At 39.4% G+C, this 12,837-nt stretch overlaps 1 protein-coding gene across 1 annotated transcript in view; it reads left to right on the top strand.

Annotated features, from left to right (window-relative positions):
• CCDC93 (CCC complex scaffolding subunit CCDC93) overlaps positions 1-12,410 on the top strand; it is a 43,012-nt gene extending 30,602 nt beyond the window's left edge. The window contains exons 16-23 of the mRNA XM_084265068.1: positions 359-430; positions 1,440-1,511; positions 1,769-1,877; positions 4,377-4,459; positions 8,800-8,837; positions 10,254-10,338; positions 10,864-10,977; positions 12,232-12,410. Of these exons, the coding sequence (XP_084121194.1) occupies positions 359-430; positions 1,440-1,511; positions 1,769-1,877; positions 4,377-4,459; positions 8,800-8,837; positions 10,254-10,338; positions 10,864-10,977; positions 12,232-12,285 (627 nt within the window). The 3' untranslated portion in view covers positions 12,286-12,410. The remainder of the gene's footprint in view (positions 1-358; positions 431-1,439; positions 1,512-1,768; positions 1,878-4,376; positions 4,460-8,799; positions 8,838-10,253; positions 10,339-10,863; positions 10,978-12,231) is intronic.
• The last annotated feature ends 427 nt before the right edge of the window (positions 12,411-12,837 follow it).

Genomic DNA, 12,837 nt, shown 5'->3' with positions numbered 1-12,837 from the left:
AATGGAAATTGCCTTGCAAGTAACTTCAGGTTTGTTCATTTTTATGAATTTTGCAGTCCTGTGTCATGTTATCACTATTGGAATATTCCTTAGCTTCCTTTTCCATGTTGCTTATTAGTTGTATTGGCAAGTAAGAAATGAATCTGTTCCTGTCTCTGACAGAAGCAGATAGTTCTGCATAATAAATGACAACAGATGCCTTACCTTTAAGCAAACAATGCTGTTTAATCTTACAAATGTAAATACAGTGTGGGGTCAGCTCTACAGTTTTGAGTTGTATGCTGTTGAGCTTCCTTCCCTCCCCCAGCAAGAGGACAGGTCTCAAAAGCAATGTAAACTCTTTGTTGTTGTTTTAAAGGAAGAAATGGAGAGACTTCAACAAAATATTGAGAATTTGAAGGCTGAGACAGCAGAAAATGGGGAGGAACAGGTAAGTAGCAAATGTCTGAGTTTAAAAACACAAACTGAAAATAAACATGCTGCTTTAGGACCTGCTGACTTCTTGCACATTCTTGAAAGCATTGAAGTATCTGTTGCAGTCTCTGAAAAATTTTATTCTGCGCCACTGGAAAAGCCACAGTTCAGGGTAATAAACATAAAAATAGCTGTAGTAGTCTTCATTATTCTTGTAGCATGCATTGGGCTAACCCATAGCTGCTTTTGAGCCCTTTACTTCTTTCTTTGTAGTACCAGAGAAGAATCTCTGGAGTGCAGCACATACCTCTGACAAAAACAGGTCTTCCTCAGAAAGCTTGTTTATTTAGGTTGGCTTTTCTTCCTTAGAAGTGGATTTATTTGAAGGATGAAAGCACAAGTTTTTAGTGGCTCAGTACGTTGCCTGCCCTGAGCAGCTGTCAGAAGTTAGGCTTTAACACAAGTACACCCAGACTGATGGCAGTGAATAACAAATGAACAGGCTTGAGTTGCTCATGTTTCAGTGTTTGATACATTTATATCTCTGAGGTTAGGTAGATTACAGGTTCCATGGTGCTGCTGTCCTTCTGAACACAGCATGAAAAAATTAAAATGTAAATCTAAATCTTAAATTTTTAAATGAGGGAGGGAAAAAAATCCAACCCTTAAAGTTCCTAATCCAGGAAATCCAGAATACATGTCAGAGTGTTTTTGTTCTGTTATGGGTCGTGTTTATCCTTAACCCTGCAGCAGGAAAAACTATTGTCAGGTCCTAAAAACTAAAATATCAAAGGCTTCAAAGCCTGAAAAAATGCACTTGCTTATAGTAGATGATGTCAGTTTCTAATGCAGATTATGTATTGTTGTTAAAAAAAACCAAACCAAAGTAAATGGTGGTGTTATTGTGGGAGCCATTAAACAGAAGGTAGACACATAGATAAAACACAAACAGTCTGCACATTTTTACACTGCAGCTCTCATATGCTACTGCAATGCTACAAGGGTTTTGTGTTCTTAAATTCTAGGAGCCAAATAAGATTATAGAACAGCAGTACAACACTGAGAAAGAGAAACTTCAAAAGATCCGTCTGTTGTTGGTGAGTAACTCTGTAAATTTACCTGTACAAATGTATGGATGTTTCCCTTCTCTTGTAACTTCTAATACTGTTTTGTTCTAATTTTTAAAAAAATTTTTCTGCAACGAATCAATTACAAAAAAATTGAGCCTCTGCCAACACTTTAAAAAAAAAATAATTATTTAGTAAAAAAAACTATTGCTGGGGGGGACCTTAATCCATTTTAAGATGAGAACAAGAAGAGGCTTTGTTTTCTCCCCTCCTGACTTTCTATTCAGGCACGAAGAAACAGAGAAATAGCCATTTTACAACGCAAGATTGATGAAGTACCCAGCCGAGCTGAGCTAACACAGTATCAGAAGAGATTTATTGAACTTTACAGTCAGGGTATGTATATCAAGCAGGAACATCCTGCTGAAGGCTAAAGCCCTGGAAGGAGGGCAATTGGATTTTAAGGGTATGGCATGTAACAACACTTGCTAATTTTGTTGTATTTTAGGGGTCTTTTAGTATTCATGTTTCACACCTGATAGTCAAGGCTTTATAAGCTGGCTATAAGAACTGTCGCCTGAGGGTGAAACTTGATGCATGAGATTGCTGGAGTAAATGTTGCAAGGGGTTCAGTCATTTAGATTAATGACCAATGTGTATACAAAGTCCTTAACTGACCATTTACAAGTAGGGCTGCTGTAAATATGAGTCCTGTAATGAACTCTATCCCTATCCAAACCAGGACAATTGCTATTTGATTGCTTTCATTGCTTATCACTGACATCAGATCCAGGTTCTGAACCAAACTATGTCAAGAACTACAGAGTAAAAGTGATTACTTTTACTTGAAGGGATTATTTTCTTTCATTTTTGATTTATAAATATCCTGCAACATCTTGGAGAGGGATCAGAGTACAAATTGTCTTTAACTTTTTTTAATGATAAATGGCAGATGTGCTCTTAGGTATGCATTTGCTGTGCCTGGATGGTATGGAACATGCAAACTGAATATGGAGCATGCAAATCTTAAAGTTGTTGTAAAATTGTTAAAGACAACTTTGTTGCTTGTATTAAATGTTCTACAGATTGTTTTCTCTGTCACATCTGAATTAATTCAGATAAATAAGCTATGGTCAGAGCGTCTACCTGCTCAGAAGACAGGGGCTTCATTCATGTATGAAGTACAGAAAGATTAAGGTCAAAGAGGCTTGTGCAGCTTTGAGTGTAGATTTAGGATTCTTTGAATTTTATGGGACAAATACATGCAGTGACTTAGGATAACATGCTCAGGTGTGGCTGGAAACCTGCATTGTACAGGCTAGGCTTTTGGGAAAAGGAGCTGAAAATCTATAGCAAGGCTTTCTGTGAATGGTGGTATTTTTTAGAGGCTTTTCATTTGGCTGGATTCAGGAGATCTTCAGTTTCTAAAACCTGGGTTTTTTGAAATTTGATCCAAGGGTGATGGGCAAGACAGTCTTCAGGATGCCTTCCTACCTCAGTGATTCTGTACTAAAGTGCTCTTAAGTTCCAGTGCACCCTGCTTTATTTTTGACCTAACTGAAGACTCTTCCCTTGAACACACAAAGCTGTGGTTTCCAGAGAGCCAATGAGCCAACTGACCCCTCCTTCCTCTTCTTTCCCTGTCTTATTTTATGTGGGCTGTGGTAGGTGCCCTTAAGGCTCCATGAACTGCACAACTTTCCAACACAATTGAAGTCCTGAAAAGTTTTCTTCTGGGTTGCTATGTGGAATCCACTCTTAAAGGATCTGTGACTGCCAGAGCTGCTGCAAGAAAGGGAAAAGCTGCAGGAATGAAAGGGTTTGGGAAAGACCTTTTCCATTTGGCAGCAGCAAGTCATGCAAAAACTGAACTAAGAGAGCACACCTGAAGCAAGCCTGTTGGTGATCCTTCTTCCCATACAGTTTTTCAAACCACAGCCTGATTTCAGCATTTGGAAAATCTCTGTGGCACCGCTGACTAGCCCTTACTAATCTGTCAACCTGTCACAGGCTTTCCTGAATTCCTCTGTGCTTTCAGGCTCACAGTACTCACTGTGCTTCCCAGGGTTCCAGCATGTGCAGAGCATGTGTTACAGCCACTGTGGCAGTGGGAAAGCTCTTGGTCCAGAACATCTTGCTGCTGAAGTAGCAGCCACTGCTGGATTTCTGTGACTGAAATATTCAACCCTAGGCTCTGGGTTGCTGTTGGGCTTGTACAAATCAAAAGTTGGACTTGAAAAATGTGGATGTTCAATGATGTGACATGGGAAGGTCATGCCATCTGTCCATGGTTCCATTCAAAAGCTTAGTCCAGCGTACCAGTTCACTAAAGGTTTTATTTAAAGACTGTGACTTGTTAGCCTTCAGTGTTTAATGTAGTGAGCATGATTTCACTCGTATCTGGCATAATCATGACCTCTAGAATAATGTTCATTATTAATCATTTGATCTTTTTTTAACCCATATGTTTTTTTCCAGGTTCAGGATTCTAGGCAGTGCTTAATATATTAACTGTAATAATTTTGGCCAGCTACAGACAAGCTATGCAAGGGCAACTGTTAACAGTAGTGTATGGTGTAAGGGTAAAGCTTAGAAAGGAAGGAAGAGCAAGAGTGGTAAGGAAAGACAGCTGATGGTGCCAGCATATGTTTGCAGAAAGGCCTGTCAGCAGTTGAGGCTTAATTTAAACACTGAGCTGTGTTGTTCTCATAAAATCTGATAGCTGCAAACCCTGCGGGAGATTTACTTGCAGAGGAAATATTCTTCCAGAATGTATTAAGAAGTGTGTTCCATTATTGATAGTGGAAAGTATGCTATATGAAGCCTAGGAAGTATTATTACAGATTCCATTTCACTGCTCTTTTATTATTCTACCCTTTTTTTTTTTGTTTGCAGTCTCAGCAACTCACAAAGAAACGAAACAGTTCTTTACTCTTTATAATACACTGGATGATAAGAAAGTATATTTGGAAAAGGAGGTAAGAAAATGTTATTGCTGTTTTCTAAATATTCAGTCGGTGGAGGAGGAGATAAAGAGTTTTTACTTGGCTTTCACCATGTTCAGTCATGTCAGAGCAGAGTTGCCAGTCTTTGTAAGTAAAAATGAAACAGCTGATTCCTAAGAGTGTTTCTAACGTTGAGGGGGAGGTGGTCTGTGTTGTAAAAGTGCTGTTAGTGCAGCACTTACACTTAACTAAAATTTACCTTAAACTACTCACTGCACTCACAAAACACAAGTAACATTTGATTAACAGTATCTCTGTCTTGGTATCACAGGACCAAATTGTGCGATTTGTTCTCTTTTTGGTCAGTATCTTTTATTGTAGATCAATGTTACAGTTGGTAACTTTGGAGAGCAAATTCCAGCTGCTCTGAGCAATATCAGTTAGTTGTGAGGGTCTGAGCCTGCCTACGCTGAACTGGCTTGTGATTTTACTGCTTCAGGATCAGGATTTTCATGAAAGTGACTTGGTTTGTGCACTCCCCTCTCTCCCTGCTGTGTTGAGTTCAGCTCTTTATTGGGGATGACTTAATCAAGTGATTTCCATTTTCTTTTTTTGCAACAGCAAGCATGTGGCTTCAGTAAAGGTGGAGAAATAGGAGTGGTCAAGACTTCATAAAAATGATGACATTGTTTTAAAAGTATATTTTTGATACATTGGGCTTCTCTGTTCTACTAAAACAAGAACAGATAGTTTTGTATTACTTCGATATATTTGTTTAGTTTGTGAGAAAAGCAGTGGTCAGATTTCAGCCTGTGTAAAGACATTTTGCCTCCCACTTTTGAAGATGATGAGCAACCCTTTCCTTCCCTTAAGCAGTTGGTTCCAACACATGTGAGAGAGTTTTCAGGTTTTTAATTCAGAAAAGTCAGTAATTCATTACGTAGCTTTGTAGAGGGAGTGTGATCCTGACCATTGCTTGCCATAAAACAATTACCAGATTTAAATAGAGAATTTTTCTCTTCATGATTAACCTGTGCTGCATATACTGTACCTGGGGTAAAACTGTAAAGAGGGATTTGAGGAGGGGGGAACTTCTGGCAAACAGCCACAATTGTGTTAGGCGTGTTAACGGTAACTGAGGAGATTGGGGGTGAAGACAGACAACTTTCTGTTCCAGAAAAGTATTACACTGCTCTATGAATGTTGTCAGAATCTACCCTACAGCACAAGAAATGTAGCTAGGTGGTATAACAACATGCATAAATGAGATATGTAAAAACATCTGAAGTTCTGAGCTGAATTGAGCATTACAGCTTATATGTGTCTGTCTATCTCTTGAGTTAGGTTGGTGATCAGTACAAAGCAGGATCTTGCCAAAGTTTAACCTGTCATGGTTGCGATGTGCTCCAGAAACATCTAATTTCTGGGAGAGGTCTCAGTTTACCAGGAGAGAATGCAGTTTCTAAAAGTTGTTTTGATGATCTTAGGTCATCAGGTAGAATAATTATCTTGGAATCAGTGGTGTAACGTACCTTTTCATCTCCTGAAAATGCCATTAAGAATCTTCTTTTGAAAGTTTTGGGGGTTTGGTTTGGTTTTTTTTCAAACATCATCTCTTTACCAGCCAGCAGTGCTGTGTAGTGGCAGTTGCGCAGTGGATGTTCAGGAGCCCCAGCTGCAAAATTCACATCCCTGTGCAGGGATGTGTAACAGCTGCCAGGAGGGCAGCCCAGGTTTGGAAAATGATTATCATCACATGCTTTGCATCTTTCTGGTCTCTCACTGATTTTATTTTCTTATTCCCAATGATGAAATGTGTTCATAACCAAAGATACAATAGCTTGCAGATAATGCTATGGCAGATTTAAAACACAATGTTAAGTAACAGCTGTAGTATTCACACTGCTTTAACTTCTCCCCTAGCTTAGAGTTTAACACAGACTTCTTTTTTAATTTTGAGGGAAGACCCACAAATTAAAAAAATATAGAGATGTTTTTTGAAACAGGCATATAAAAAACCAGCTGACAGAATACAGAGCAGATGTGTTTTAGGGTTGTATATGTTGGGAGTACTGTTGCCAATATATTTCAGCGCTGCATAGGGGGTTTTAGTTGATGGGGTGTAGGAGGGGGTGGTGGTGTTTTGGATTTTTTTCAGTTCCAAGCTTTGCTGACACGGATATAATTTCAAAAGGCAAATATATTGATCAAGGGTTCTTTTAGCACGATGTCAGTCGCGAGAGAGAGAGAGGTCTGACTGTCTTCCGATGCGGTCTGAATTGTTAAATGCAATATATAGCTGAGGTTTCCTTGTGTTGCTTTTAATCCCAGAACCAAATAGACAGCAGATATTGACAAGTAATGCACAAAAGATGCTGTTGGTATCTGTGCCTCCATGAGATTTCTGGAATACACTTGTGCCTTTTCCCTGCCTCCCCCCACACCTTTTTTCCCATTTCTTTTCTCCTCCCAAACCCAACCCTTTCATAACATACACTGAGCATAACTGCTTTAAAGAAGCAATAGCAGGAACTGGGATGCAGTGGCATTTTGGCTATAAAGGTTATAGTTCTGCCATGAAAGGTCTCTCTGAATACGATTAGTATTTTAATCATATTTTGAGGAAGTTTAATTTTTTTTAAGCTCTCAAATGATTTTTTTTTCACAATGTCTTTGACTTTTGGGGTTCGTACCCTGATTTTACTGTCTGTAATATAACACATCAGCACTCTTACTGTGCAATAGCTGTGCAGTACTACTTTCCATGACTGGAATGTTTTGCAGTATAAACCCTTGTCTTGAGGCAGAGATGTGGGCTTGGCAGCTATTTAGGACTCATGCACTAATTCCTTTCCTGTAAGTAACAGGAATTCTGAAGCATCATATCTGCTTTGGAGTCTGTTCAGAAATCTTTTGTATCTTTGGAAGTAGGGTCAGGAACAAGCGTGGATTCTGCCAGATTGCTGATCACCATCTCATTCCAATGGAAGGCTTTAGATGTGGGAGAGATCAATTTAGCTTTCTGTAGCAGTGAGGCAAGTGATTCCATTTGCAACGCTGAGGTTTGTGGAGTACAAAATGCTCTCTCAAGTATTCATCCAAAGGAGAAACTGCCTGGCGGTTTCAGGGGACTTGCAAGAAGTGTTCAAAGTCAAGAGAGAATCATGTTAATTGCTACTGGGTGAATTTTAGTGCTCTCAGCCATATGTAGAAAGCAAGAAAAGAAAAATCACAGGTGACTGCATAGATAATCCTGGATCTGTGGTTGAATTAGTTGGTGGAGTTTGTACCAAGAGAAACAAAATACTCTTGTGATGTTGGAATAAATTTCTCTGTCTCGATTCAGTGCAATGTTAGTATCCTATAACAGAAGCCATATGTGTGAAGTGCCATTCTGTACTTGTTGAAGTTTGTCTTTTCACAGCCTGTGAGATACACATGAGCAAAATGGGTAACAATGTGCAGTGCGTTCGGTAGCCTGTGAAACTCACCTGCACAGGGAGAGCAGTGCAGGGATTCACCTGCTTTCCCTGTGCTGCCTGGTGAGGCTTCACAGGATGGAGTGGAGATACTGGCTTCGCTCTCAGGAGCAGAAGGGTGTGTGTGGGGGGTGGGGGGTGTTCTTTTTTGTTCATTTTTCCTTTTCCTGATGCAATGCTTTGCTCATCTTGACAGAGCAGTGCTGCTAACAGCTTTGAAGTGCTGCTAATACAATGTGGGTGTCTGGATGGTGGGGCATTACTATTTGATGCTTTTGTTTGGGAGGGGGGAAGAGAGGTCCTGCCTGACTTGTAAGCACAGCCAGGGATCTGCTCAGAGAAACTGTTCTGCTTTATCAATACAAGTAAGACTGGCAATGTGAACCTAATGTAGCCACAGCATATGTTTGTGTGCCCTCACTGTTGAATGCCAAATGACTTAACCTGTGAGTTACACAGAATTACTAGGTTGGAAAAGACCTTTGAGATCATTGAGTCCAACCATACTTGTATTCCAAGTTTCAGCACATGTTGAACAGATGTATATGCTGTTTTACTTCATCGCTTCTGGTTTGGAAAGTCATCGTGCTGGACGAGTCTCAGGGGTATAATTGGGCATCAATAAAACTAAAAGCCACAACTGTGATAACAGGACTTGGTTCTGCTTTCTGTGGCTCTTCCACTGCGATGGATTTCACTAATACAGAGGGACTGTGGTTTCTCTACCAAGAGAAAGCTTATAGTGATTTTCGTATAGCAAACTGCTTGTCAGGGAAACATCTGTATGTCAGTTTTGAACTTGATTTTAATTTCATTGTGCATGAAAACTCAAACCAGAAAGGATAAATTCATAACTTCTTTTTTTTCCTCCTTTTCCCCCTCCCAAATTCACAGGTTAACTTACTGAATTCTATTCATGACAACTTTCAGCAGTAAGTAGTGGTCACTTTTCTCTTGATATCTGAAATGAGTGGCATGGCTGGATGGAAAAATGGGACTAGGCATGAATTTTGGAGTCTAAAAATAGTTACTGTTTTTATCAACATGAACTGCTTTATAAAATACTTCATTCTGTTTATGCCAATGTTTAGGGAATCAAATACTTGGAATTACATAAATTTTATAGCTAGCATATGTTTTTAATTTTTGACTCTTCAGTTGCAGTTATGGAAAGAAATCATTCAGTCATAATTTTCCTGGCATCAACTTTAGTTTCTTCTCTGTTTTGTGAAGCTGTGGCTATTACATTGTGTACAAAACATTACTCAGGCATATTTCAGATGTGTTTATTATGGACTAACTCTAAAGGTTTTGGTGAAGTGTGAAGTCTTTAGGTAAAATCATGGTTCCCTTGAAAGTTTGAGGTTGAAGTGTCAGTCTCTGATGCAGCCAGCAGTTTTTTCCCTGGGTTTGGTTTTTTTTTTTCACTTCACAAAAAAGGGTCTGGTATAAATCCTTGTCACAGCAGTACAGCTCAGAGTCACGGGGGAGGAGATGGACATTTAAAAGTCTTAGACAATTCTTCCTCTTACATCTTTTTATGATTCTGTTGGGAGATTACAAGCTGCTCTTTTTTTTTCCTTCCCAGAGTAACCAGTTATCAGTCGTGTCCTATCACTTGGTCAGAAACTTTGATTATTTTTAAGGTTTTTTTCCTATTGTGATATCAAAAACTTTTCTAATTGTATTAAAAAAATAGAGAGGAACTAAGTATTTCAGATATTTCCCTTTGCTGGGAGTGCAGCTCTTTTTTTTTTTTTTTTTTGCTCAGTGATGAGATCCTTTTGATTCTCTCCAGTCAGTAGAAACCACTGCTGTAATTGGCAGCTGGGGTTTGGATTGGGTTTTTTGTCGGGAGGGGTATGGGAGAGTTGGGTGTATTTCTTTGTTTGATTTTTGTTAATCTGTTTAAGGTATGTAACAAATCTAGAATTACTTCTAGGCTTTCCCCATTAGGGCATGAAATTATTTTTAGGATATTTAATAATCTATTAAGTCTTCTGCCAGCCTTCTTAATATTCACAACAGGAGTGAATCCCAAAAGTTTGTGCTTTTGGTTAGTTAATTGCAATTTATTTCTGTACAACATGTGACAGAAAGGAACAGACTTGAACCAAGAGGGAGAACCCTTGTGCTGAGCTCTGCAGTTTCTGTTCCCATCTCGTTGAGAGTTGATACCAGCTGAAGAGCTGCACCTGAAATCAGTGATTAAAATGATGAATTTTTACATAGGACACTAAGTGTTGGGAATTCTGGGACATGGGTAGACAGCTGGGACTGTGCTAGACAACTGTAAATGAGACACAATGTCCCACATCCCTGTTGGCTGTTATCTTTTTTCTTCCCAGAGCAATGGCATCTTCTGGTTCTCGTGAGCAGTTTCTACGGCAGATGGAGCAGATTGTAGAAGGCATCAAACAGAATCGGATGAAGGTCTGAGATTATTCTTACTTTCCTTGCTAGAACCTGGGAATTATTTCAGAAAAGCCTCTTGGATAATAACTGTGCATGGAGAAGTCCATTATGTGAGGTGTAGATTAAGCAAGCAGCTAACAAATATTACATCTTTGCACATCCCTACGAAAGTGCTCACCAATGCAGGGAGGGAGGGAGGAAGGGGGGGGAATGTACTTTCTAGACTTAGCAGCAAACTTGTCTGCGATGCTGTGATGGAAGAGCTTCATTAGAACTCCTGAGAGGAAGGCAGTCTGTTCTATATTAAGAGCCAGCCCCCTTCACATTTAGGGTCTGGAGTTAGGTTTGTCACAACTTTGGCACGAGGAGAAAAGAAAAGGGCTTGTTGTACATGTGGGTCTTGAGCTGTATTTGTGATTTAACACACAAGTCAGGGGGATCATGTATGGAGCATCTGTCTCCCATTTTCTGTTACAGATGGTATGTGTGCATTGTGGTGTTCCTCATGGTATGTGATCTCTTATCCTTCCTATCTACCAACAGATGGAAAAGAAGAAGCAAGAAAACAAAATGCGAAGAGACCAGTTGAATGATGAATACTTAGAGCTTCTAGAGAAACAGAGGCTTTACTTTAAAACAGTGAAAGAATTTAAAGAGGTAAGAACACTTTTCCTAATGTAAACTGGGAAGTGCTCCATGAGCCGTTTTGGCTTGACTTGTGTGTTACTATATGCACAAGAGCTCCTAATATGATGTGTTTCACACCATGTTTGTGATATCATCTGGTGATTAACCACACATGATTCATGGGCTTGGATCTTGATTCTGGAAACCCTTTTTTCGCTGACAGGCAGGCACCCCTCTGTGTAACAGGGTAAGGACGATTTGTCACCCAGCGAGCTGTGTATTTGGGTGTCCAAATAGCATCTCCAGAAGATCTCTGAGCAGTTGGGTGTTGGAGAAGAGAGCAGTTGGGTGTGAACAGGGGAGGGAATCCAGAATCTTGGTAGTTAGAAATACCTCCAAGAACTAGCCTTGTTTTCTAAGTGCTGTGAAAGCACAGTTTAACACTTCACTGATTTGGACTTTCACAAGCTTTCTATCATAATGTGCTTCTGCTAATTACTGTATTACTGTCTCCCTGGTACTGAATGAAGTAGCACTTCCAGGCAAAGTTGTCATTTGGCCTGAGATGTTTGAGGAAAAACATCTTTCTGTAATTTTCTCCTGCTTTGTTCAAGACAGCTCCTTCCTGTTTTGGACAGTGTACTCTGGGAGAATGACAGGGACTGTTCAGCTGCTCCTGACACTGAATTTTACATCCTAGTTGCAGAAGCTAGGTGGATTATTTTATTATTATTATTTTTTAATATATATATATATGGTGTTTGTTTTTTTTTGGTGGAAGCATATCTAAGTCATTTTTCTTCCACTGCCCTGTGAGGGAACTTCTACTTGACTTCGCTGTCCTTAAAGCTAAAAGGAGTTGTGGTGGTTATGTTGAAAACAGGCGGTGTGTACTTACATATTTCTTGACCTAGAGTTGTTCCCTGAACAGAGGCATTTTTGCAAACTGCCTTGTGAACTTCCAGATCAGCCTCAAGTAATCTCAATTTCAGGTTTATTCAATTTGTGAGTAATAAGGTGGGTTCACTTGAGCTACTTGTAACACCTTTAGATGAATGGTCAAGTGACATTCCTTTTGGCTTGAATGTCAGTGCTTTTAGTGAATACTACCATTGGAATAATGTTAGGGATGAATCAGAATTACTTTCAACTCTTCACCCATTCCAGACTACTTTGAATTTTGGAGATCTTTCAGAATAGAAGGGTTTGGTGTTGCTGATGTGAAGACAGAACTAACAGAGTTAAGAGCAGCCACCCCCTTATCTGTTTGCTCTCTGTTAACAGGAATGCCGTAAGAACGAGATGCTGATGTCCAAGCTGAAAGCGAGTTCTTCCTGAAGAGCTCCGGCTGCTGAAGTTCATAGATGGTTGTTCAGTCCATTGAATCTCTTCTGTGAGGTGACAGTTATAACTGCAATGTAGATATATATAGATATATATATATAAAATATTTACACACAGCTGTAAAAGTCTGTCTTTTTTTTTTTCCCAGTACATATTCAGTTTGACATTCCTTCATCACATGGCTGTATCATTCCTTATTGCTTCCACTACACAGTAAAGAGTCAGTGCAGTACAGCAAGATAGAAATATACTGTCTAATTTTATTTATTTGGGTTTGGGCTTTTTCAACAGTAAGGAAAATAGGGATGTTCTTTGTTTGGGTTTTAACATTGAATCAGGGCAAGATTCTGGAATAAGTTGGTATGTACTGTGTAATATGTCCAGTACCACAAGATGAGCGCTGCAGAATTCAGTGGTTTGTTACTTCTGGCCAAAAAAAAACCCACAGAATGAGATTCTTGAAACTTTCCTCACCAGCTAACAACTGCACATTCTTTTAATTTACACTCTAGCCATGGATCAGATTCCAAAGGATAAAAATTAATT

The sequence above is a fragment of the Gallinula chloropus genome (genome assembly GCF_964237585.1).
Source record: "Gallinula chloropus genome assembly, chromosome: 5".
Lineage (NCBI taxonomy): Eukaryota > Metazoa > Chordata > Aves > Gruiformes > Rallidae > Gallinula > Gallinula chloropus.
This window is presented reverse-complemented; position numbering and strand designations above follow the sequence as displayed.